The sequence below is a fragment of the Onthophagus taurus genome, chromosome 2 (genome assembly GCF_036711975.1).
Source record: "Onthophagus taurus isolate NC chromosome 2, IU_Otau_3.0, whole genome shotgun sequence".
Taxonomy (NCBI): Eukaryota; Metazoa; Arthropoda; class Insecta; order Coleoptera; family Scarabaeidae; genus Onthophagus; species Onthophagus taurus.
This window is the reverse complement of record NC_091967.1, coordinates 1,127,235-1,154,703: the sequence shown is the minus strand read 5'-3', so window position 1 is coordinate 1,154,703 and position 27,469 is coordinate 1,127,235. Positions and strand designations below refer to the sequence as shown.

General features: G+C 32.6%; 1 protein-coding gene and 1 long non-coding RNA gene across 3 annotated transcripts; one reads left to right on the top strand and one right to left on the bottom strand.

The window, feature by feature from the left end:
- Positions 1 to 1,209: 1,209 nt before the first annotated feature.
- Positions 1,210 to 25,979, top strand: LOC111420575 (solute carrier family 6 member inebriated). Of its 2 annotated transcripts, none has more exons than XM_023053592.2 (8): positions 1,210 to 2,215; positions 16,790 to 16,968; positions 19,393 to 19,750; positions 19,815 to 20,082; positions 21,531 to 21,759; positions 24,600 to 24,712; positions 24,772 to 24,912; positions 24,968 to 25,979. In XM_023053592.2, exons 1-8 carry the CDS (start codon positions 1,644 to 1,646, stop codon positions 25,568 to 25,570), a joined length of 2,463 nt encoding a protein of 820 aa, XP_022909360.2. In that variant the 5' UTR covers positions 1,210 to 1,643; the 3' UTR covers positions 25,571 to 25,979. The 2 variants fall into 2 exon arrangements, with proteins under 2 accessions (XP_022909360.2, XP_022909361.2); XM_023053593.2 differs by lacking the exon at positions 1,210 to 2,215 and adding an exon at positions 15,842 to 16,005.
- LOC111420578 (uncharacterized) lies at positions 20,081 to 27,383 on the bottom strand. The gene is made up of 5 exons (XR_011642451.1): positions 27,146 to 27,383; positions 26,826 to 27,068; positions 26,110 to 26,467; positions 20,705 to 26,019; positions 20,081 to 20,612 (listed from the first exon to the last, which is right to left on the bottom strand). It is a non-coding gene; the product is annotated as an uncharacterized lncRNA (long non-coding RNA).
- Positions 27,384 to 27,469: the final 86 nt, after the last annotated feature.

The window sequence follows — 27,469 nt, the reverse complement described above, 5'->3', positions numbered from 1 at the left end:
AAAATTCAGTAGTCGGCTGTGAAATTGTACGTCAAACTTGACAAATAGGTTATAAAACCTTGTCGTCAAATAACTTTATAACCTATTTGTCAAGTTTGACGTATAATTTCATAGCCGACTACTGAATGTTCGCTTATTTTAAATAAGATTACGAAATAAGTATCTTTAGTTATTTAAGTTTTTTATGAAAACGACAAAGTTTTTTAAAAAATAATAAGAATAAGAAAAGTTTTAGAATTAAATACCACATGAAATGAAGTAGTAATGTATTAAATACGTCAAAAGGTTAAAAAAGATCAATCAAAATTTAGAGTACCATCACCCTTAATCAACCCTTTGAAATGTCTCAATTGAGTTCAATTTGCTACCAATTAATACCCTTGGTAGACTCATAACGTATACGAAATTTGGTTTTTCTAGCTTAATTGATTTCGAAGGTATTGAACTTTTTAAAAATTTAAGAGCCAACTTTGAAGGCCTATAACTCCTCAGGTGTACAACTTAGTATAGAGGTAAGTTACTTTAAATCATCTTAATTTATTGTCCTCTACATGTTCCTGCTCTCTGTGTCGGTTCTTATGTGAATCATCCTGTATAAACCTTGGTTTTATCCTACTCTCTCTCTCTCCAATAATAAACGGGTTCTCTCTAATATCGATATTTCAGTCGATAACCGCAGTTATCTATTTTATTTAAAAGTTATCTCTCGTAAATAAGCATTGTTATTAAAGTAAATTTAGGAAAACAATTTTTTTTTGTTACTCATAAAACGAGTTAATTTGATTTTCTTTTTGAACCTGAACTTGCCCGAAACCCTGAGTTTAATAAGAGTCTCTTAAAATTAAAGAAACCCAAATTTATAGTTTAATAACTTGTGTAAAAACTCACAAGTAAAACACCACAATACCTACCAGCCGGGTATTTACCCAGCGCCCATCACTAAATAAATAACATCTATGTTGTAAAACATATATTATTTAAATACAGATTTCTGTATATTATAAATACTCGATTTTAAAACTTTATTAATAGATGTCACTTGTATCATTTAGCTTGGAAAAAAATTATTTAATACATACTTATTTTTATTTATAAAATTTATCTACAATAACACTCACATAAACATTCTAATGAACTGATGTGAGTTTATAACCTACATTTCAAGTTGTGACGATAAAACTGTTACAAAATAAAATATAATAATTTCACTTAAAAAATAACCAGAAAAATAACTAAAACTACTTACTTTTATTCGCTAATCGCTGTTAGTGATAAATCGTAATGATAAGAAGTTGGTGTCATTACAAAAAAAATAATGAGTGGTAAAAAAATCCAAGTGTATCTAATAAATACGGAATACATAATTGAAGATAATCTCGCAGGAATCTCTCCAGATAAGAGGATACAATAATCATCGGGCTGATAAATCAGCAAAACGGTACGTTAAATATGGGGAAGGGGAGCGACATACGAAGCGATTTTACGCAAACCATTGAGTTCAGTCAGTCCTGCGATGCTCGACACGTCCGCTGGAATCACGCGGTTAAACGCGCGCGAAATTTCGAATATCCAAATGACAACATGACGGGATTCAAGTGATAAATTGCCGGCAATTTTTCAATCGTCCAAACGGTCCATACGCAATGGAGGAGACTAAGTTGCCAGTTAGCGTAGGAATACCACACCAGAAGTTGCTCGTCCACGATCTCCAGTTTAACTCTGGACGGAGCCCGAATCGTGTTCGTTCTGATCGCAATGACATAGAACTAGTGCAATCACCACCACTTAGAAAATCTCCTCTGGAGACTTCGTTTTTGAATAACAACAAGGGAAGTTATGTTAGTGGTCATCATAGATTAAGTGATCATTCAGGACAAGTTTTTCTTGCTGCTCTTTTGGAAGCCATGCGTGAAAAAGATCATAATTTAAAAATTAACATTCCCGTGGAGATGCTTCCGAATCGATCCTCACCTTCATCTGGTTTACGCCAGCAACTCAGTATTGCTGATTTTTCTGGAAATCAACAACTCCTCAATCACCAGTTTCCTTCGAGAACTGGAAGCGATAGTCAAAGTTTAATAACGAAACCATATGATGCCGTATCACTCAAATCCTATACATCCATCGGAATGGGATCTACAGATGGCAAGAAAATGACGGTTAGAAAAATTCCAACATCGCCAGTGGAACTCTTCAATCTGGTTAATCCGCCAATGTAAGTTAAGTTTTTGTCAAATTACATAGCGCTGGGAAATTGCTTTCCTTACGAGATTACACGAAAATGGGTGAAAGGTAATTGAGGACTCAATAATTTTTAATTTCATCCTGCGGATTATTGTTGAAATGCACGCGCGTGTTTTTGTTTGGTCACATGGTTGTTGTAGGTCATCAATATTCGACCAGCCTACTTGGAGAATTTTATTACCGCTTTATCCTTGGCACTAAAATCGCTGATACCAATGGATTAGGCAGTTATTTGGTGCTTAATTATTTTTGTAAATTTTAAATTTTGCAACGCTTGTTCTTAATATTAATGAAAGCAAAAAGTTTTAATCATAATTACATTGTTATGAAATCATAACGTCGAAACTATTCTGAGGAATGATTAAGAATGAAAGTACGAAAAGACTTTCTAATACAAAAAAATCAATAATAATTTCAGTTTCGAACGCGTTTTTAGATCATTTTAAACATTATTTTACATAATTAATTGTATGGCATTTTTTAAATTCTTAAAAGTGATTACACATTATTATTAAGTTTCTTAACTTAAAGGCATTGTTTTAATTATTCTTAATCGCTTGATAATGTTGCTATTCAATGATTCAAAACACCTAACATTCTTTCTTGCTCATTCCAATGATGATATAATGATTAAAAGAATTGTTTGCAAATACACTGAATATACTCTACCACCTCCATTCTGGATGATTCGATTTTACATAAAGATCACCACGTTTTGTATGCCTACTTGGTGAACATTGCTCTATTCCGCAATAAGGGACAATCGGCGATCTTCTCGTGTTGTATGGTCCGAAATCTACTTAATAAGTTTAATATCCAAATTCATTTTTGGAATATCAACTTCTTTAAGGGCTCTTCTATGGTACTACAATCTTTGTTGGGTTCCTCCTTTTCCAGTTTCTCACTTGTATTAGTCTCACTTTTTCCTTGCCGTTTGGTCGTGCATTGACAGAAACAAATCTTGCATAAGGCATCTCATGCTCTTCTAAGATCTCTGCTATGTATCGTCGTGCTGTTACTGCAACACTGTATCTCAAAAGATATTTGATTTGTCTTTGCTATAGAGATAGATTCTTCTGCTACACAAAAATTACAATAAATTTTAAAATAGGAAAACATTTAAAGTAGAAAACTTTTGATTTGATAATTCGATATTCCGGGTTCTTTTGATTTTTATAATTCTTATCAAAATGTTTCGTAATATATTTATTGATTTTAGTTATTGAAAAGATTTCGTATTTTTTATTATAAATAGCTATAATCAGTATACATCATTTTTCGTATAATTTATTTTATGAGATTTTCTGATTGTGAGAAAGATTTGTTTGAAATAAAAAAAAACACCTACACATGCTTTGTACACGTAACGATTAATGCGTTTAAAATACTTGTATGAATCATTTTATATCGATATAATCGCACCTTAACCTCCAGACACATTCACTCCGAAAACGTATTCTTATCCTATTATTTTTTTAATGTTCGATGGCAAAGTAATCCGAATACGACCGTGAAGTAATAAGGATATAACTGTTAATGGTAAATTTAATATGATTACGTCACTATTTCTGAGTAACGTCCATTGAAGGTTGTCCGAAATCAAAGATTAATTAATAATTTATTTTTAATGCTTGCCCAAAATTCAAAAATAATATGTTGGTAATTTTTTTATTACAAATAAAATAAATGGTTTCTGGTTGATATCGTGAAAACCTTGATAACGTAAAAACGTGTTTATATTAAATTTTATGACTTTCGGTTGATATTGTAAAAATCCTATATAAAATTGATAGATAATCATTTAAATGATTTGGCTAAAAGTTAGCGGTTTGATTGAAGTTTTATGGCTCAATAAAATAAAAATAATAATAAAATAAAAAAAATGTAGTGCTTATTAAAGCTTTTCTTTTCACATTTGAATCAAAAATTATTAATGTAGATACATAAATTCGTATTTATGAGGAAAATAGAAAATGAAAATGTTTTTTATCTTATCTTTTAGATAACACAGACGAACAAATGCCAATTTTATTCTGAGCAAATTTTATCTTATTTCAAGTCTGTGACTATGTGTTTAGTAAACATTAATTTGTTTATTACCATATTTTCAGTAGTAAACGATCTCTTTAGAAAAAAATAACGGTTTAAATTTAACTAGTTCTTTATAAGAATGTTATTCAATTTAATTCAACTAAAACTAGAACTACATCTATTCTAGGTCTACTGATAGTTCTAGTGATAGTGTTAGTTTTAATAGCTAGAATTAACACTTTTAATAGACATATATTGAAGTTTTGATAAAATTTTCGACGTTGCAATTTTCATCGATAACTTGCAAAATTCGCTATAAAATTAATTTCTTGAAGAATCCTTGTGGAAATATCACCAATTATTAATAAAAGTATTCTCTTTTTAATGCAAAAAGCTGCTTTGAAAAATCACTTTTAGTTGAGAAATAAACTTTTGAAATGGTCGACAAGAAGAAGAAGAAAAACAAATTTTATTCTGTACCCACTACATAAAAAAAATAAGAATAACAATAAAAATATCTATATGTGTATACAACAAAAATGAAAAAGTTAAGGGGTGAGAATAATAGGGCTACCGACCAAGGTCTTTCTGCCCGTGATTTTTGTAGTCGGCGGCTTGTTTCAGTCTTCTCTGACGGCCAGGAGTTTTTGGAAGAGAAGAGGTGCGAGGGTGGCGTAATCGAGGCGATATAAGCGTGTGTTGCAAGGCGTTGCACACAGGCGAATTTTTTAAAAATCTCGGCCAAAATTGGAAAAATTTAAGGAATAAGATTGAAAATGCAATTAATGCTCTTTGATTAAATAAACCCCAAGGTGCCTTGAAACACCTTATTTATTATTATTGTAACAATCGCCGCCAAAATATTTTAGTTGTCAATTGATTGTTTAGTAAACAGTTATCACCTAGGTAAAATGTCGGTAAAAATTGTGGTTCTTAATTAATTTTTCCTTTACACTTTTTTTTATATATTTCGAAAATTTATCATAGAACCTATTGCTGGTGGTAAGTAGAATTGTGTAATATATTGAAAGCAACAATTCGGTTATTAGTATTTTTGTAATATTGTTTGATTACATCATATGTTGAAATTGAGAAAATAATTTATTTTACGATATTTAGATGGGCAAAAAATAAATTGTTTAACATTGTTCAAAAGTAATATTGTATACGTGTTGTAGTATAAGGCCTACTATTGTAGATTTTACTAGAAATTCTTGCGGTATTTTACGGTTTTACCTTAAAATAAATTTTTATTATAGTGTGTGTATCTTTATAATTCAATTTATTATTTACAAGATTTTTTCCTTGAAAATTATTAATCATACGTCTTATACAGGCTGGTCCGTTACTAATGGGACACAGAGCAACAGTAAATTCCTTACATTAAATTATTACGATTTAACCCAATTTATCTTAGCCCACTTGTAAATAATAATGAAGATACAGATGGGTAAAGTCTCATTTTTCTTTAATAATTTTACTCTTAGCATTAATAAATTTTTTTAATTAATTAGCATTAATACTCTAGTATTAATGCCAATTGACGATGTTAGTCTAGTGTTTGACGAAATAAAATCATTTTCAACGCCAACTAATGTTTATTATTGATTATCTTGGAAACGGAGAACTTTAGAGAAGGTTGGTAGGTATACCAAATATATGTAAAAATGTCTCAGAAACTGTTTCAAGTTGTGTGAGTTGCAAAAATTTTAACGATTAAAAGGATATGTCTACTTTAAAGGAGTTTTTTAAGGCAGGCAGTGCCATAATTCAAAACTTATACCAAATTATTATTTATCGTCTCAAAAAATGATAATGTACAATTTTCATGTTCATAATTTAAGCAAAAGCGAAAATAAAGTGTTAACTTTAATCATCTGTATTTTCGTTATTATTAACAATTGGACTAACATAAATTGGGTTAAATCGTAACAATTTAATGTAAGGAATTCACTGTTCCTCTGTGTCCCAGTAGTAACGGACCATTCTATATACAGGCTCATTCAAAAAACCGCTGACAAACTTCTAAGGCAGGTAATACATCAAAAATTAAGATGAAAAGTCTTAATATACATGGGATCGCAAATGCTTCCTTAATGAGATATAGCGGGTCAAAGTTTCTTTAAAATTAAACATTATATCTGCAATAAAAACCCTTTCTTTTAGAAATATTGTCTACGCCATTGCTAATTCTGTCAAACGGTGATCAATTATCTATCAATTGGTCTCTTACAAACTTTGATCAAAGCAATAGTTTTTAAGAAAAACACGTTTGTAGAAAATTTGTTAATCGAATCAAAAACTGTAACTTTAATCAAAGTTTTGTAAGAGACCAATTGATAGATAATTGATCACTTTACATGAAAATACTGCCCGTTGGCAAAATTAGCAGTGGTGTTGAAAATATTTTAAAAAAAGGGCTTTTTATTACAGATAATGTTTAATTTTAAAGAAACTTTGACCCGCTATATCTCGTTAAGGAGGCATTTGCGACCCCATGTATATTAAGACTTTTCATCTTAATTTTTCATATATTATCCACTCTAGAAGTCTGTCAGCGGCTTTTTGAATCACCCTGTATAAAAATATAGGTAGATACAATTAAATAAAATCGCAGTATATCATAAAATACTTCATCCTTGTTAATTGTATAGATATTTTTTAATTTCCGACAATTTTGAAGTAAAAAATTGACAAAAATATCTTTTTGGCCAAGATTTTTAACTAATTCGCTTCTGTGCGTTGGTAGGAAAATTTAGAATGGATTTATCGGACAAAGATTGAAGACGGGTATGGATAGGGGGTATATCGGTAAGTTGGTATAGCAGATCATTGCTAGGGTTAAAGAGGGGATTACGGGGGTTCCTAATTCGGGTGATGGATCTCAGTGCAGATCTTTCCGCTACTTCCAGGTGGTACTTCGTTCTTCTTGGTGCGTTGCTTAGCAGTATTGATCCATATTCTATGATGGGCCTGCATATGGTCTTGTAGATGTGCGAGGCACATGAGGTAGAGATTCCGCGACCGCTGAACGAGAGAGATTTAAAATGTTTGGCGCGTGTCTTTACTTTCATCTTCACCTTGGTTGCATGAGTGGAAAACTTAAGCGTTCTGTCAAGTATTATGCCAAGGTACTTGCAGGTTGGTGAGACGGAGATTGCCGTTGATTGGATTGTAATTGTGGGAGAGGGAGCGCGGGGTGAGAGGAATGGGACAAAAAATTGTGTTTTTGTGGGATTGAGTAGGATGCGCCATTTTCGGTACCAATTTTCCGTTTCGTTTATGAGCGTCTGCAGCTTACGGACCGAGGAAGTGATATCCCTACTGTGCGAGACCAATGCTGTGTCGTCGGCGTAAAGAAGTGCGTATGCAGTGAGGTTAAAGACGTCTGGGTTGTCGTTGTAAAGATCGTGGCAGAAAAGATTGTATAGAGAGGGAAAGATAGGCGAACCCTGAGGAAGGCCTTGCTGAGCGGAGAAGCTGTGGGAGAAGTGATTTTTCAACTTCACGATGGAGGAGCGATTCGACAGGAATTGGTTTATCAGGGTTAGAAGGTAGTATGGCGTTTTTAGCTTATCCAGTTTAAATAGCAATCCTTTGTGCCACACGGAGTCAAAGGCCTTTCGGACGTCCAGAAACTGCTGCAGATTTCAGTTTTACAAAACGTGCCGCTTAGAAGTTGGAAACCAGAATAGTTAGTGGCTGGGACGTTGATTTGCCGGATTGGAAGCCAAATTGGAAAGGCGGAATTTTCTTTGATACCTCAGCCAGGAGCTTGTTCTTCAAGTGCGTCTCGAAGAGTTTTCCAATTACGGGGAGCAGTGAGATGGGGCGATAGTTGGCTGGATCAGATAGAGAGGAATCCTTCTTGGGAATACAAGTAATAATTGACGTCTTCCAGTCGCGCGGGAAATGCTGAGTCGTAAGGCAAAAGTTGATTATTTTTCTGATAGAGCCATGGATGTTAAGATCTAGACTTCTAAGCAGTTTCCTTGTGATGTTATCATAGCCGGGAGCGGTATCTTTTCCCTGTCCAAGAAGAGTAAAATATTCGTCTTCCAACATGAGAGCATCTTCGGGTGTCTCGAACGGTGTCAAAAATGCGAATTCGTACCAATTATCTATAATGCTTTTATTGTGGGAACAAAACGAAACATCCTCGGTAAAGGTGAATACACCTTCTAGGTAGTCAGCGTGTATGTTGATAATCTCTTCACCGCCATCGGTAGGATCATGGTCGACAATTTTTTCGAAATTTGCAATTTTCGCCGATTAAGTTTTAAAAATTCGTATAAAATCCATTTTTTGGAATATAAGTATGAAAATTTCCCAAAGTGTTAATAAAAGTGTCCTCTTTCCAATGAACATACCCGTTTTGGAAAATAACTTTTAGTTTTTATGAACAATTTTCATCGATAACTTGCAAAATTCGCTATAAAATTAATTTCTTGAAGAATCCTTGTGGAAATATCACCAATTATTAATAAAAATATCCTCTTTTTAATGCAAAAAGCTGCGTTGAAAAATCACTTTTAGTTCTTGAGAAATAAATTTTTGAAATGATCGACAATTTTTTCGAATTTTGCAATTTTCACCGATTAAATTTTAAAAAAGATGCTATACTTTCTATATAGGATAACTTGTATATTATGAGTATTTGAGAAGTGTTGTTTCAATATCCTTTAATTTATATTTTAGATTTATAATTATTCAAACTTACCCACAAACCGTTTCTGTTTGTGGTTGTATTTTAAATAGTCATAGATAACGCAATTTCCGCTGCATTTACTACAAATTTAATTTTTTGACATAAAACAAATATTTAGTAATATTTAAATATAAATAAATTATTTTTAGGTAGAGGGCATTCTCAATACGAAAGTATTTATGTAAATCTTATATTCGAGAGGATATGAATCAGCGATTATGAAACAAGCTAAGCTAGTTGGTATTCGGCTTCAGTTATGTAAGGGAAATAATTCTTCTTTTCGAAGAAGAAATTTGCAAATTTTTCTTGGAATACATTATGATATCATTTTTTTTTTATTTATACTTAACCATCTAAAATCTTATTATCAAGATAATAATAAAACTTTAAATACTACATCACGATCCCACTAATCAGAAATTTATCAATCAATTGCAAACAAAAAATTCAATGTTAGTCATCGATTAATCGCATTTTCCTTAAATATTTTTATAAAAAAATTTCACATACACAATCCCATCACGTGCTAGTTTACATTTTCTTATCACTTGGCATAGCATCACGTTTGTAGTAAATTAACACCTTGTCGGGGTCGATTTATGAACTCGAGTTGTAAGAATTCCTTTATTGTATTCTTATTAAATGAGATGACGTAGAGGCGCCAATTTACGTAAGAGCTTTTCACGCTTGAGTACAGCACAGCAAACAAACAGAGTACTCTCGCCGTCATTATAAAAGTTCCACAGAAGGTCCCTTTCGAATGTTACCCGGTTGATTTACGAATTACCGACGACAATGACACAAATTCACCCAACTACAGACTACTTCGTCGTACGATTGCGATTTTTGTTTGCCACGATCACATAAACACGCAGCTTGAATGGATAATTATAAAAGTGAACGAGATAAAGTTATAAAAATACCTTTCTTTGTTTATTAATTCGATTTTTAATTTTAATAAGCAGTATTGTAATCTAAATCAATTAATTTTTTTTATCGCAAAATCAAAATTAAACTATAATTAAACAAAAAATCTTTAAGTACCGTTTTTGAACGAGGCATATTATAGGTAAATGAGTCTATTGTGTAAATTGATTACATTAATAATTGTTCTATTTATTTGACTCCATTGAATATTAACGTAACAAGATTTTATTAAGCTTGAATAATTCTTAAAATAAATTCTTCGAATAGGTACTTAATTAATCAATTAATCAAAACACAACAATAAAATTAAATCGACACATGTTTATCTCATTTCAATTGCAAAGATTGGGATCTCTTTCATAATTTTTTTTTGGTGCCGCTAATTTTTGCGGCTAAAATCTGTCTGTATTTCGTAGTTGTCATTTTTTAATACGATATCTTCACCCGTTTCAAAAACTTTATTAATTAATCATTCTTGACGTCTCGAAACGGTTGTCACATTGTGTTAAACATTCCCTTCTCAGTCGATTTCATCGATAAATATCTCGACGGAGTACTGTAATAACCTTGTTAATTTTTGCAGTATTATTTATGATTAATTCAGCAGCAAACGTTGCACCTATCTTATTGCCAGTCCAAATGGTTGTTTACTTGATTATTATTAAAACGTAATTGTTAATTCTTGGAAATTATTTATTAGTATTTTATTTTGAATTTCTAATCATTTTTTATAACTGTTGTGAGCTTGCTGTACAAAATTAATATTCGCTGATATAAATTTGAAGGCGTTTAAATTGATACAACACATCTTTTGTGAAATATCTGGTCTCTGCACTGATTACAAAAGTAGTGCCATATGAAGGAACATCATTTAAAACGAGAAAAATGTTGGCAAAAGCGTCAAAAATATCAAATTGGTAAAAAGGCATAAAATAAATTGGTTAAATTTGAATTTGATTCTAAAGGATGTTGTAATACTCTAAATTTGTTTTGCAAAATGTTGTTATAAAATCTTATATACTAGCTTAAAGGAGGTCTCATGGGGGGGGTGCTTTCACCTCTCCTATAGTACCTGGTAGTTGATGACTTGATGAACACCTTAACAAAAAATGGATTCACGGTTCAAGGTAAATATTATACAATCATAACCCAACTAATGTAAAAAGCCAAACGATAAAATCGAAATAGTTCCTTTCACTCAGAAAACGAAGGTACAATTCAAAGCACCCTCCACTGAAGGCAAAACTATTAACCTTAAAACAGAAGTCAAATACCTAAGGGTAATACTAGAACTTAAACTGGAACTCGACAATAGTTAAGGTGAGGAAAAAAGCCATTATGGCTAACCAGATCTGCCGCAGGCTCTAAGAACTGGGGTCTTAAACCACGAATGGCTCAAAGTGGGTTCATGCAAAGTGTTTTAGTTTTAGTCATAGTCATAAGCGTTTGCTTTAGCTGTAGTTATAAGGAAAGGGATTGGTTCATGCAATATTTAAGCACAGCGTGCCAAATTAAAAAAAAAAAGAAATCGTGAAACTGTTTTGTTTATTGTGAATAAAAAGAAAATTGTTGTCGCTGATAGTGTAATGTGCTTGAATGCAGCTCTATTAATCGCACAAAGATTAAGAAAGAAAAGATGAAGAACAATCAATAAAAATAGAGAATTAGAAGGATATTATGCCACTCTGATTAGAAACATGTTGGAAAAACAGGAAGACGATTTACAATGTTTTAAATATGTTCGCATGTCGTTCGAAGAGTTTAAGGAATTGTTAAGACTGGTTGAACCTTTTTTAGCAAAAACACCAAATAAAGGTGCAATTTCACCGGCTCAAAGGTTGATAGTAACCCTACAGTAAGTTTTTGTTTAGTTTTATATTATAAAAAAATTTAAATTATGTAATAAAATTATTGTAGTTATTTGTCAGAAGGAAGTTCTATGCAAGAACTAGCTTGGAATTTTCGAATGGGAAAATCCACTGTACATTATATAAATAATAATAATATATAAATAAGTAAATATAAATAATAATAAATATATAATAAATATAAATAAATAATATATAATTAAAGAGACAACAACTGTTCTGCGGGACGTGCCCAGAGTGTTACCAGAGCTAACAAGATACATATTAGTGTAGTTGAAGACACATTCTACAAACGATGGAAAAATGTCATGTCCAATTGTATCCGGGCTGTTGATGGGGAACACATCCATATGCAAGCACCAAAAGCATCGGGAAGTGAGTTCTTTAATTATAAACATACCTTCAGCATTGTTTTAATGGCAATTAAAAGTTAAGTGTTAGTGGCATGTGTAGATGCGGATTATAATTTCATTATAGCAGATATTGGAGCTAGTGACAGAAATGATGACAGCACTATCTTTAAAGAATCTTCTTTCGGGAGAGCTTTTTTAAATGGAAACATATATATCCCTTTTCCAAACAAATTGCCTAGAGGCAACATTGTACTTCTACATTTTGTTGTGGGTGATGCTGCGTTTCCTCCAAGGGAAAATAGAATGAGACCATATCCCGGACAGCGGACTAAAAAAAACATTTTCAACTATCGTTTATCCAGGGCAAGGAGGACCGTTGAAAATGCCTTTGGTATACTCTGCCAGCGGTGGCGAATTCTACGGAGGCCAATTATAGCTAGGGTAGACGTAGTAGAAAATATTGTAAAAGCCACAGTAGTTTTACATCACTTTCTTCGTATTGAACAATGCGAAAGGTACTGTCCTCCAAGATATGGTGATACTATTCAGTCAGAGTCAGGGGAAATTATGAATGGTCAGTGCCACCAATGCCACTGCAAAATATAGGACGGGCTGGGAGCAACAATGCGGCAAGAAGGTTCCAGAAGAACAGACACTTGTGTGAAAAGAAAAAATAACTTTATTAATTTTGAATCAATTTGGTCCGCATTTGATTCCATCGACATAATTGTCGAAACAATAACGCACAACAACCTTAATACAATAAAATACAAAACCTAACTGACCTAACACCTAACCTCAATTTATAAAATAAAACAAAACACAAATATAATATTACAAGGACACAACAGAGAAAAGTGCGCATGCGTCACGTTACGACCGATTGTTTTAGCTTTAAGAAGTTAAATGTTGGGCAACTCTTGGGACTAGGATAAAAACCATTTTAGTCGTAAGGTGTTGCATGAACAGTACTAATATAACACAATACCTTAACTTTCCACTCTTACGACTATGCCAACAACTACGACTAAAACACGTTGCATGAACCCACCTTCACTGGGCCTACGTAGCAATAATCAGACCCATGGTCGTCTGGTAGCTGGTACTTCACTGTTTTGGTCAAAAACAAATCCTAAAACACCACAACAACAGCTGGCACAAATCCAGCGGTTAGCATGTCTTAATATAACGGGTGCAATGAGATCTTGTGTTTTGAAGCCCTACTCGGTCTCACACCACTTCATTTATACATGCAAAAGAAGGCAGCTTTAAGTGTCTTATCACTGAAAACATGCTCTTCACTCAAGTTGATGCAGGGCAACCTCAGAGGACATCTCGAAATCCTCATTTGATTGAAATTAAAACTGACCTTATAGCGGCAGTATATAAATTCGGCCAGTCGTATAACGTCATATTTAGAAGCAGAGATGATTGGACTGATACACCAATGCTTCAAAGACAGTTAGATCCACAGATTCCGGAGTAGGTATGGGCATTACTGGACCAAATAGCCGCATTAAATTGCACCTCAGCTCGGTCATAAGCATTTTTCAAGCAGAAGTTGTTGCTATAAACTTCTGCACCGTTTTGAATCTAGAAAAGGGACAGAAAGGTGCATCCATAAACATTTTTACTGATCAGAGAGGGTGCCATCAACCTGAGGGACTTCGCTAAGAGCAATGAAGTTACTTTATAGTGGGTTCCAAGTTACAGATACATTGAGGGCAAGACCCATGGTCGTACCTGGTACCTCACTGTTTTGGTCAAAAACAAATAAAACACCATAATCACAGCTGGCACAAATGCAGCGGTTAGCATGTCTTAATATAACGGGTGCAATGAGATCTTGTCCGATGGCTGCTTTTGAAGCTCTACTCGGTCTCACACCACTTCATTTATACATGCAAAAGGAGGCAGCTTTAAGTGCCTTATCACTGAAAACATGCTCTTCACTCAAGTTGATGCAAGGCAACCTCGGAGGACATCTCGAAATCCTCATTTGATTGAAATTAAAACGGACCTTATAGTGGCAATATATAAATTCGGCCAGTCGTATAACGTCATATTTAGAAGTAGAGATGATTGGACTGATACACCAATGCTTCAAAGACAGTTGGATCCACAGATTCCGGAGTAGGTATGGGCATTACTGGACCAAATAGCCGCATTAAATTGCACCTCAGCTCGGTCATAAGCATTTTTCAAGCAGAAGTTGTTGCTATAAACTTCTGCACCGTTTTGAATCTAGAAAAGGGACAGAAAGGTGCATCCATAAACATTTTTACTGATCAGAGAGGGTGCCATCAACCTGAGGGACTTCGCTAAGAGCAATAAAGTTACTTTATAGTGGGTTCCAGGTTACAGATACATTGAGGGCAAAAATACCCCTGAAATACCGTTTCTTCCACGTTGGATAAGCTGACGATCAAACTTGTCGACTTTGTAACGACGATTCAAAGACTGCTGAACATGGTCTGTGTGAATGTGTTGCCTAAGACACAAAATTTTCGGTAAAGTACGCCTGACACCTACCGATATAAAGGGATAAGACCTTGGAGCAATATTACATTTGCCCTAAAGGTTTGGTAGGTTTAAGTTACAATAGATCTTCTAGATCGCGGTGACAAGAGGTGCCGATCCTCTCATCCCGGCAGCAATAATTATAATAATAATACCAGCTTAATTAAAAAATTAAATTGGTTTTTTTTTACATACAAAAAAAGAACAGGACAATACAATACAAAAGATTTACAGTTAACTAAATTACAATAACAAACCACATCCTCTACAGAATATTATTTACAACAAATTAACAAAAGAAGGTTTCATTTATAAAAAATATTAAAAAAATGTATTGTCTCATTATCATTATTAATAAAAAAAGACTTCCCTTGTTTTCGTTCACACTCAAGAACAATATAATTAATTATCCGTTTGAAACAAACAAGGGCACAAGTTCAAATGATCACATCGTTGTTTTACAAAGGGAAGAAGACGTTTAACACATATGCATTTTGAATAAACGTTGGGTCATTATCGCGTTGAATTGAAGAGAACCTCATGATTTAATGACAAGGTCGAATGTCCGTGAATTTCGCTTCAGCACAGGAAACGTAAGGTTAATGGCAAAACGTGTCGATCCCCTCTATTTTTTGTTCGTATTAAAACCTTTCTTTTTAAATGTTGGTGACGAATTCATTTACATAAAAACGTGTGTTTGCATTGATACCTATTTATCCATGAATCACGTGACCAAAGTATCGCAAAGAGAATCTTTTTGCTTAATTTGTTGAAATAAGAATGATCTGTTAAGACATCAGTGGACTTTGTATTGTTGTCTAAAATATGAGTGTATTGTTTTTTTTATTGAACACACCTTCACTACGTAAGAGATTTCGTGAATCACGTGACAACGAAAGGTCAAGAAACAAACCGAAAACATAAACGTAAATTTGTTTGCGATTTTATCCGGTTTAAAAAGAAAACTTCCATTTGTAGCGTTAATAAAAGTTAATAAAAAACATATTTATTAAACATATAAGTTACAGTGTAAACGGGTGTGTGTACAGTTCCAAAATAGGTTTGCTAAATTTAAAATTTTAGCACTATTTACGAGGATTTAATTGTTTGTGTACACGAAAAATTAACACCACTAAAAAATATCTATTCTTCCTTAATATAAAAGGTTAAAATTGAAATTTGAAGGCAGTGTTAAATTAGAAATGGGGCAACGTAGATCGCTGTAAAATTTAGGTTTTTTTTACAAAAAGGTTTAGTTCTCTTACATGCAACAAATGGTTAATTCAACTTTAAATTTGTATCTTAGGAGACGATCTAAAAGTGAACAAAATGTTTTTATCTTTCCAACGTTTAAGTAAGTTACAATTTCTTAACAATACATTTAAAAGTAGTAAATTTAAAAGTTTAAAATCTCACAATTATACTCAAATGAGCGTCTATTATCTTCTAAAAACATGTGCATTAAGTCAGATCAATCCGATAAAATCCATTAATAAAGTTACATAATATGAAGGCTTTCACGGTCGGAGTTAATTCAACTAAAACTGTGAATAACAACTAAAACTAGAATTAACATCAGATCTAGAACTAGAAACATTCGGGTTTAGCAGTTCGAAAGTTTCTAGTCCTAAGTCTAGTGTTAGTTCTAGTGGTAGTGGGCAATTATTAGAAATAACACTAGACCTAGAACTAAAAAAAATCAGAAAGGTCTAATGTTAGTTCTAGTGTTAATTCAACAAAAATATATCAGTTTTTTCTTTTGAAATTATTTTGAGCGTAATTATTAATATCAACAATGGTCACTTAATGTGCAAAGATAAAAAAGATAACGAAAAATTTGTATTTGTCATTAATACACGCTTTTTTAGACGTCAGAGAAACTGCGAAATAACCAAAAAAAATTAGTACTATTCAATAATAAGTACTAATGAATTTATTTCATTACGTAAACCAGTTAATAATCGAGGTGTTAATTAAATATGCTCGGTGAACTGCTAAACGTTTTATCGAATGATTTATTCTGTAAATATTTGCATAATTTATATATTCGATATCGGGTTATGCATCGAATAATCGCGATGGTTATCGCAATTATTTGATACTAATTGTAAATTTATGTTTAATTATTTTATTTACAGGCCACCGGCTGAAAATTCCCCGGATGATTTTACGGAATCAACGGAATCTTTGGACGATAAAAACCCGAGGAGGCAACAATGGGCTAATAAACTCCAATTTGTTTTGGCTTGTGTAGGATATAGTGTTGGATTGGGTTCGGTTTGGCGGTTTCCTTATTTATGTTACAAAAGTGGTGGAGGTAAATTTTTATTTATTTATTTTTAATCTGATATTAAAACACGATTTATGCCAAACAAAAATCTAATCTAAAACGAAATGAAAAAGTTTTATGAAAACCTATTTGTTATCTCGTTTCTAGTACTAGGTCAAATTGCCCTTGGACGTAATTGGAAATGAGATAATTTCCTAACATCCTAATTTACTCGGATCTAGAAAAAGAGCGGAATTAGATAATCAACCTTTTTCAGTCAATTAATAAAAGCCAAACATTTTCTTTTTTTTTTCAAGCCGAGGAATAAAATCAAGTCATTGTTACTTTTAACGGTCTGTAACAATTCGTTTCAAATCAATGTTTAACCTTGAATAAACTAATCTTTAAAAAGAAATCTCATTTTATTTATGAGTGTTTGCATACGATTTTATTAAAATTGAAAATGGGAATTTTAATTTTTAAGTTTATATGAAATCTAATAAGAAAACATTTGGGTTTAGCCGCCTTGAAACACGCACTTTAGTTTAGTATTAGTTCTAGTTTTAATTCACGAAGAAAGGGGGAAAGTGGCTAGAACTACCATTTACATGTACAGGGTGGTTCAAATTCGATGTCCGAATAGGCTAACTCGGAAACTATAAGAGTTAGAAAAAAAGTAGCTTACATCTCATGATCTCGTTTTTCGAGAAACTGCTAATGCCGAAAACCTCATAGCGCTATCGTCTTTTGTTTTTCCCCTAGAGGCCAAAATTGAAAATATCGTAAAACCAATAAGTGCAATTATCTTGGTTATTATTATAGGTGGAGTATTATAACTACGACATTATATGGACACTTTTTTACAGAGAATTTCATGATATAGTCAAAAAAAATTTTTGTTTTAGAATAAAGCTAAAAATAAACTTTTTTTATAAAATTTCCATCTACTTAGTGTCGTCGAGGAAATTAAATTTACAGTTTCCTGTAAGTTACGGGGCGGTAGGTAAAATCTAAAAAGTTAACAATTAAATACGAAGATAAGTTCTGGTATTTAAAAACAAATAATTTTTTAATATGTAACATTCTAACATGTCAAACTTTTCAAAATTTTCGTAATTGATCTTAAAAACAGGATTTTTAAAGTGACACTTCAGAAAATTTTTGAATACAAACAAATGTTGCTATGTTTATTTGAATTAAATAAAAATATATATGAGCGCCATCTATCGATAATTTATTAAGTCATTTAAAAATAATATTAAATCGTAATAAAAAATGTGAAATAATGCAATCTATTCCAACTTTTGTGTAAAACATATATAAATTAAACAGTTCAACAAATATATTTGTTTCAAATATCAGAAATATGTTTTTTTAATTTTTAGTTATAGAACCGTAATTTACAGGAAACTGTAAATTTAATTTCTTCGACGACACTAAAAGAAAAGTTTATTTTTAGTTTTATTCTAAAACAGTAAGAAATAGACCTCTCAAACCCTATATTTTTGTAATCAGAAAAAAATAACGAATTTATGAAGCGAATAATCAGTGGTTGTTTCCATTTAAAAAAACGAAAATTGTGATCATATCTCAAAATCTAAAACCGACAAAATTTTTTTGACTACGTCATCAAATTCTCTGTAAAAAAGTGTCCATATAATGTCTTAGTTATAATACTCCACCTATAATAATAACCAAGATAATTACATTTGCGGGTTTTACGATATTTTCAATTTTGGCCTCTAGCGGAAAAACAAAAGACGATAGCGGTATGAGGTTTTCGGCATTAGGAGTTTCTCGAAAAACGAAATCATGACATGTCAGCTACTTTTCTTCTAATTCTTATAGTTTTCGAGTTATAGCCTATTCGGACATCGAATTTGAACCACCCTGTACTACCAATGGGCTCCTGAACACACTATAAGCACCGATATTGTGCTATCAATGCCGTTAGATTTGACCAGTAATTAATGCTAATGCTAATGATCGAGAACGAAAATAGAAGTATAGGTACTGCCAGACACTTCAGATTAAGCAAGCTTACAGCCTGGGTACGTACTGTACTGTGTGCCAGATGGAAGTATTTGCTATTCACACTGAGCTGTGATAAGAGTTTCTCTGATCTGGGCCCAGGTCACTCTGGGGTTGCTGGCAATGAAGCGGCAGATGAGCTAGCATGAGAGATTTGTGGGGCCAGAGCCAGCAGTTGGTATATCATTTGCGTTGGCCAAACATAGGATTGGACTGTAGGCTGAAGAGAGACTTCGCCTGCTGTGGACCAGTTCTCCTGGATGAGACACTAAGTTGTTTATGTCAAACCCGGGAATATTTTAGGACTTGCTCGTAGCAGCATCAAAGTTGAGCATGTTTTATGTCACTGCCCTGCTGTTAATCGTATCAGATTCTCAAAATTTCTAATGTAATAGATTCTAATGTAATATATGTATAATCTATTTCATTCCTTTTTTCCAGGCGTATTTCTCATCCCATACTTTTTAATAATGACAATTTGCGGAGTTCCAATGCTTTATATGGAACTAGCGGTTGGACAATTTATCGGAAGAGGTCCAATTGCGGCGTTAGGCAGTTTGTGTCCTTTATTTAAAGGAGCAGGACTCGGCAGTGTCGTCGTTTCATTTTTAATGTCAACCTATTATTGCGTTATAATCGCTTACGGTGTTTATTATTTCTTCACATCGTTCAAACCGAAACATCCTTGGATTGATTGTACGAATCGTTGGAATACAGAGGATTGTTGGATTCCAGCTAGATTAAACGATAATAAATCAAGACCATTTCGAAGTCACACACCGGCGGAAGAATTTTATGAGTAATTAATTATTATCAAGATTTTTGAAGGATTACTTTTTAAATATAAATTAATTTCTTTTTAGTGTTAAAGTTCTTCAAATTAGTGATGGCTTGGAAGATTTTGGAACGTTACGATGGGAATTAGTGGCGTGTTTATTATGTGCTTGGGTTTTAGTTTATTTTGGTCTATGGAAAAGCATAAAATCTTCCGCGAAAGTGAGATATTTAACGGCAACTTTACCGTTTATTTTAATTATTGTTTTCCTGGCGAAATCGTTAACTTTGGAAGGAGCCGAATTGGGATTGAGATATTTTTTCAAACCTAAATGGAATCTTCTCAAAGACGCAAAGGTATGTTTTTTACTTAGGAATTAACACCCAACCTTGAAGTTTCAAACTTTTAAAAACTTATCAAACTGAATAATCTTATCAGATGAAGCCATCGCCTTTATTACCCTTCTTATTTATTGTACATACCGTAAATTTCAACATATTAAGTGAGTTTATTTCTTTTTCTTTAAATACATTTTATGATTCGAATTTTATAGTTTTATAAATACTTGTTTTAACCTTTGTTAAAAATAATTTCTGGGAAATGATAAATGTTTTTATTTTTTTTTTTTGCAAAAGAGTTTAATAACGATCAACCTTTTACGTCTGTGACGTGCTAAAGATACATTAACCACCCAAGAAGGTTGCCTTGAAAACTGTTCCTACTTCACTTATATGGAGTTATACATGATTGAAAATGAATAAAACACCACTTTATTTATCCACTGTTATGTAGTAAAGCTGTAATTTCATCCTTTAAAAACCAATCTTATAATGGGATTGAATACGAGTTTTTTATACCATATTTTTTTTAATTTGACTTTTCATAACTGAAATAGAGAGAAGTAAGTAACGTAATTTCCACTTTGCTGATAATACACCATATTAATTAATTTTTATTTCTTTTTTTATTTCTATATACCTGGAAGTTTAAGTTGGTGAATACCAGTAAGCCCAATATATGCTAAGGCAGCTAACAAATATTGCCAATCATAGAGAATTGCAACCAAGATATGATCCAGAATGCCATAAACAATTATTTTTCTTAAATCAAAGAAATCCAGTTTTTCAGAAAATTGAAAACGCCAAAAATGATTATCTTTCCTTTCTTTTAAGTGATGAGGAGTACGATGCAGTTTATATTAATTTTATCAAGAATTCTGCTCAACCCGAAATTTATAAGAAATCCATGAAAATTAGTTTCTCAGAAAAATTTAAATACTTATCTTTCCGTATTTGTTACTCTATACATGATGAAGAATACGATGTGGATCAAATTAAATTAATCACAACTTCTGCTCAATTCTGTATTTATACTTTATATTCAAGGAAACTGACGTTTTATTGAAATATGAAATGACAGTAGATTTTTTTTTCAATTTGCTGCATCCCAAAGAGCCCCCAAACTTGTTTATTAATTGGAAACGTCATAAAATTCGTACTTAAGTAAGAGTTAAGTTTTCACATTGAGAGTCAATTACGCAGCATCTATTTTGGTATAGAAATCTCCCAAATTTAACTCGCTATATATGTAATTATTTAGAGCCATTTCGAATGAAATTCCATTCATTGAAGTGTTCATAAAATCAAATATAACTACTTTCTCTTTCCTTTGATTTCCTTCCCAACGTCCTTAACCTAATTAATAGATTGATTCGATACAAACACCTTTCCTGTTGATTAGAAGAAAGTATTTAAAAATGTATTTAAAATATCGGATTTATAATTTTGTTTTCTAACTCTAACAGGTTTGGATAAATGCTTTAGCACAAACATTCAATTCAATGGGTATAGCATTCGGCTCGATGATTTCATTCGCCAGTTATAACAAATTCGAAAACAACATAATCCAAGATACGTTAGCCGTTTCCTTTGTAAACGCAATAACGAGTCTTTTAGTTGGAATTTTTGCATTTGCTACGCTTGGAAATATCGCCACGGAACAAAATACATCTATAGATAAAGTAATCACCGATGGTAAGTTTTTATTTCTATTATTTCATTGGTGTAACTTAAAACCGCACGTGTCCGATTGTTCCACGTGGGCAGACAAGAACTCTTACCACACGGATGCATTTATTCATTAACTAACAGGGCGTCTCGGTTTCATTACGTAATTAAACAGTCGGCGATAGAATTTTATTTAGTGTAATCTTTTTTTATTCAAACAACACATTATTGTAATTTTACGATTGTGTTAAAAATGCAAACCATAGATAAACAGTTTTAAAGATAAAATTAAAATTAAATTATTGTATTAAAATAATTTGTCAACAAAAAAAAAAAAATGGTCAACGCAAGCATGAATGAACACTTAATGAAAGTATAACTATTTAATAACAGCCTTCATTCAAATTGAAAAATAGGTCTATTGCGAATAATTGGATGTTAAGTACTTGGCATAGTTATCAATCACTGTCCATCATTAAATCAACACTATATATTTATTTTTGTTGAATAAGATAATCTTGTTAAATTTAATTATTTTTTGTTTAATAAAAGATAACGATTATTAATTATATGCTTCTAGTTCTAGTTCTAGTCCACATCGATCAAATTATATATCGTATATTGTATCTATTGCTTGTATAAAGATATTCAAAAACGTGTCTCTCTCAAATGCAGTAGTCTCAATATGCAAATATTGATTTTATAATTGCAAATCGAGCAGACGGATCGAATCGAAATTTCAATATTTATGAAGGCAAAACATTCATTCCGTAAATAATTAAATCTGACACCACAATGGTCATACAAATCAACTAGTTATCATTCAGGAAAATTCTTCATTGTTCATTTCAGTTGGTTAATTGATTAACAATTAGATTATTTATTTATTTATATTTATTTACCATTTATTGCCACAGACAAAAATACAAAATTACATAAGATACACTTAACTTAAACAGTATCAGCAAATGGATCATTTTATCGCACAAGCGATCTCTGCCAAATGACCCAACAGAACAAACAAAAATAAAAATAATATTTGCTGAATATGGCAAGTAGTGATAATTAGATATTATTAACATCACCAAATAAGATTAAGCAAGAAAAGAAAAACAAAGAGAAAAATAAAGAAAAGACACAAAAAGAGAGATAGAGAGCGACTAAAAGAAACTAAAAGAATCTGCCGGATATCAGTTGCCAACAAGTGAGAGCAGTTGAAGAGAGAAAAAAAGAGAAAGAACAAAGAATCAGGAAACATGTCTAAAATTAGTAATTCTAGAAATATTACGAATTTCAGAAGGCAGTCCATTTCACAGCGCAATCGACTGTACTGGAAATGATCTATGATAAATTTCAGTGCTATGAACGGGAAATGTAAGAATATTGTCAGAACGTGAACGAGTAGCAAGCTCATGAGTTGATAATTGCTGGAACCTATCTGATAAGTACTTTGGGGTGCAGTTATGAAGGATTTTAAATAAAATGGTTAATAAACGAAAGGATCTACGTCTCTCACAGGTTAACATCTGAATGTAATTGCGATATGGCGTTACATGCTCTAATCTATTTAGGTCAAATATGAACCGGATACAATTATTTTGTAGCCGCTGCAATTTATTCAGAAGAGTCACCGAGAGATCGGGATAAACCGCGTCCGCATAATCGAAGTGAGGAAATATAAGAGAATAACAAAGATTACGACGCACCGCAGGAGGAAGAGAGCAGCGAAGTCTTTTTAAAGAGTGGAACTTTTCTGCAAACATGTTGAATTTGCGGTTTCCAAGACAGTGGAAGGACTCCAAGATTTTTAACTGTGTTAGAAAACCGTATGACATTACCATCCAGCATCAGATCACTACAGGCAGATGGATTAATCTTACCAAGTAATTGACGAGTTCCAAACACAATAGCTTGCGTTTTAACTGAGTTCAACTTAAGTCCGTATCTCCGAGACCAGTTCAAGACGTTAGATAGATCGTTATTAAGTCGCACAATAGCTGCCGGAAATTCAGCAACAGTTGTAGTAATATATATCTGCAGGTCGTCGGCATACAAATGATAATTACACGAGATATAATTAGTAACACTATTATGAACAAAGAAAACCCAATACACTGCCCTGAGGAACACCACATTTGATTGCACAAGCAAAAGAAATTGAAGAGTTAGCGCGTACGCACAAGGAACGATGGGAAAGGTAGGATTGAAACCAAGAAACACAGGGGGGAGTGAATCCGTAGGCAGAGAGAGACGCTAAAAGAAGGCTGTGGTCGACAGAATCAAAAGCCTTGCTGAAATCGAGCAGTACCAGCACAGTAACACATCTGTTGTCGCAGGCATACCTAATATCATCAGTAACTTTAATGAGGGCAGTAGTTGTACTATGCCCACTGCGAAAATCCGATTGCAACTCATTGTGTAAATTAAACCTCTCTAGAAATCCTTGGACTTGTAAATAAACTAAGCGTTCAAGAGCTTTTGATAGTACGGATAAAATTGAAATCGGACGGAAATCAGTGTTACATGAAGAGGACTTGGATTTGGGTATGGGAACGACATGAGCAACCTTCCAGACAGAGGGAAATAAAGACCGCTCAAAAGAAAAGTTGAAGATATGAGTTAAGGGAGGAAGCACTATATCCAGGATAAGAAGAAGAAGGTTGAGACCGATTATCATAGATTTCATCAGAATATCTTAAAAATGATTAAAACAATTAAAATTTTCCTTTCTTACATCAAACATAAATGATATATGTTTGAATTAACACCACCGTGAAGCGTTCGTGAAATCTTGAATCATAAAAATAACATATTTTTTATAATTAATCGTTAAACTATTAAATTAATGTATATTATTTTTGTTATAGGTCCTGGTTTAATTTTTGTTGTATACCCTCAAGCGTTAGCAAAAATGCCCGCTTCACATTTATGGTCGGTATTATTCTTCTTTATGCTATTATGTCTTGCATTAAACAGCCAAGTAAGCATTAAAAAAAATATTTACGATAATAATTTAACAAAATTAATTATCTAATTTAGTTTGCCATCGTTGAAGTCGTCGTAACATCTATTCAAGACGGTTTTCCGAATTGGATAAAAAAGAATTTAATGTGCCACGAAGTTCTCGTTTTAGTAATATGCGTGGTTTCATTCTTTTGTGGGCTACCAAATGTAACAAACGTAAGTAATTTTAAATATTAACGAAATTGAAATAAACAATAAATACTTTTTTTAGGGTGGAATTTATTTCTTTCAATTGATCGATCATTACGCTGCATCAATCTCGATAATGTACCTGGCATTTTTTGAAATCGTAGCGATAGCATGGTTTTATGGCGTAAAAAGATTATCGAGAGATATCGAAGATATGACAGGACGGCAACCTAGTTTATATTTTAAGTTTTGTTGGTACGTTGCCGCGCCTTTAATGATATTTTCGATTTGGGTCTTTTATATGATTGCATACGAGCAACCCACGTATGGAAATTATGCTTATCCTAAATGGGCGATAGCGATCGGTTGGATTATCACATCCTCCTCAATACTATGCATTCCAATATTTATGATTTACGTCATAACGAAAGCCGAGGGAGATACTTGTTGGAAAAAGCTGAAAAATTCTATTAAACCAGATCTGGAAGAGTGTAGAAATTGCAAAACTTGTATTAGTGATCATCATGAACCTTGTTATGAACAAGAACCTATGATTGGATATCAACCTGGAGTAAAAAGAAATGGTATTATTATTGCTCCAGTTGGATATAGTCCTGTACAAACTAATACTAGCACCGAAAGTAATGCTTCACCAACGTCACCACCTCCTAATGAACGGACGTAACAAGAAGTGTTTTGTTATTTTTTTTTGTTTTTGATTTTAATCCAGTAAATTTGTCCAAATGAACCTAAGTGGTAGCAATAATTATAAGACATACTCGACCAGTTTCCTGTGTAACATTGGACAATATAAATTGACTGGATTATTTAGCAATCTACTCCTTAAATTAATTTATTATATAAATGTTATACTTTTGGGTCGAAAAATACGTATCAACCAGTAGTGAGATATGAAATATAAAAGAGAAAGTACTGTGTGATATTTTGTTATATTTAAGTTTGTTTAGTAAGCAATAATTTGTTGGTTTTTATATTAAAAAAACCTTTAGTGAATGTTTATTGTAAAATAATGTACAAATCCAATGAAATATATTTATATTTCCAATCCAAATAGAAAACGATCTATTTAAAAATTTGTTTTTCTCATTCAAGGCCTTACCTTCCAACAATATTCTGAAAATATTTAATGAAAGTTAATTAGTGCAGGTTCATTTACTTGACCACTGTTAATGTTAGATGTATTATTTATTTCAGCAATATTACCTTGCAAATCTATGATGCGAATGATATTGATAATGCTAAACTTGCTAGATAAAGACTGCTAGCAGAAGACTACAAATTTCTGATAGAAAGCTTTGTGATAATTTTAACATTCTCTTAGTTCACCGAGAGAACATAACCTAGAAATTGTGACAGAGAGATTTTTTGTTGGTGAAAATCTTATCTTAAACCGTTTTGTTTGCTTCCAAAAGTATTAATTATTATAGTTCAGCTCCTAAAGCACATTTTTCATCCATCTTTTGAGGTTTTAACGTTATTTTGAGGAAGAAATCCTTGATTTAAATTTGAATTTTTCTAACTTTACTAATTGTTGAAATTTGGCGTGTACTCCAATGTATGTCTATAAACAAAAAAAGACAACGTTGAATACGAAGTTTTATTACGTTTCATAAAGGAATAAGGGAGAAATCAACGAAAAAAGAATTTAATTTTGAAGGTTGGTTCCGAGAAAAATCAAGAGATGACGCTAGTTTCGAAGCAAGAATTTTGAATTTTGAAAAGGGCGCGAAGCTAAGAGCCAATCAGAAACGAGGAAAAAACAGTTGGAGTGCCGGGGTATATAAGGAGATCGCGAACAGGGAGTGAGACAGTCGTCGTCCGACCAGCGTCGAATCCACGTCGTCAGATAGAAGAAATTTTGAATCTCAAGAGATAACCTCAAAAATTTAAGATAATTTTTTAAAGTCAAATCAACTTACGATGTTAAAATAAAAAGAGAATCTTCCGAAAACTACTGATACTTCTTCGAGATCATTCAAGACCCTATTTCCGAAGAACAAGCAGTTCAATTTCCCGTAAGAAGAATCCTGTAGACAATCCAGAAAATTAGTTAGTGCCCCGAACACAAGAGACAATCCATAATCCAGATACCACATTGAACTCCAATCCTTTCTTTTTCACAGTGAGTCGGATGATAATTTTATTTTCTTATTTAACATAACCTACAAAAAGAAAAATCAAAGAATCAAACTCAAAGAACAACTCACAAGAGTTTCCTATAATTTTGATCAATACTTACTTGTAGGTAAAGATTTATTAGTTTTCTTGAATAACGTTCATTTATTTAAATCTACTTTTCTTCAACGAGTTTGATGACAACTTAAGACGTCGGCCATTTCAGAGACAAGGAAGGATAGAGATGGCCAACTCTACCTTATTAAATTGTACCTTGCGTACAGCGCCATCCGATGTCACCGCAGAGTACTAATCATAGATTAAAACCAACTTCCACTAGGATAATGGTGTAAAACTGGGCTAACCAACAATCTGGCAACATTGTTCGCTGCGCATCGAAGCAAGCGACGTTGCCAGATCGTTGGGATTAACTTTAACCGCCAAATTT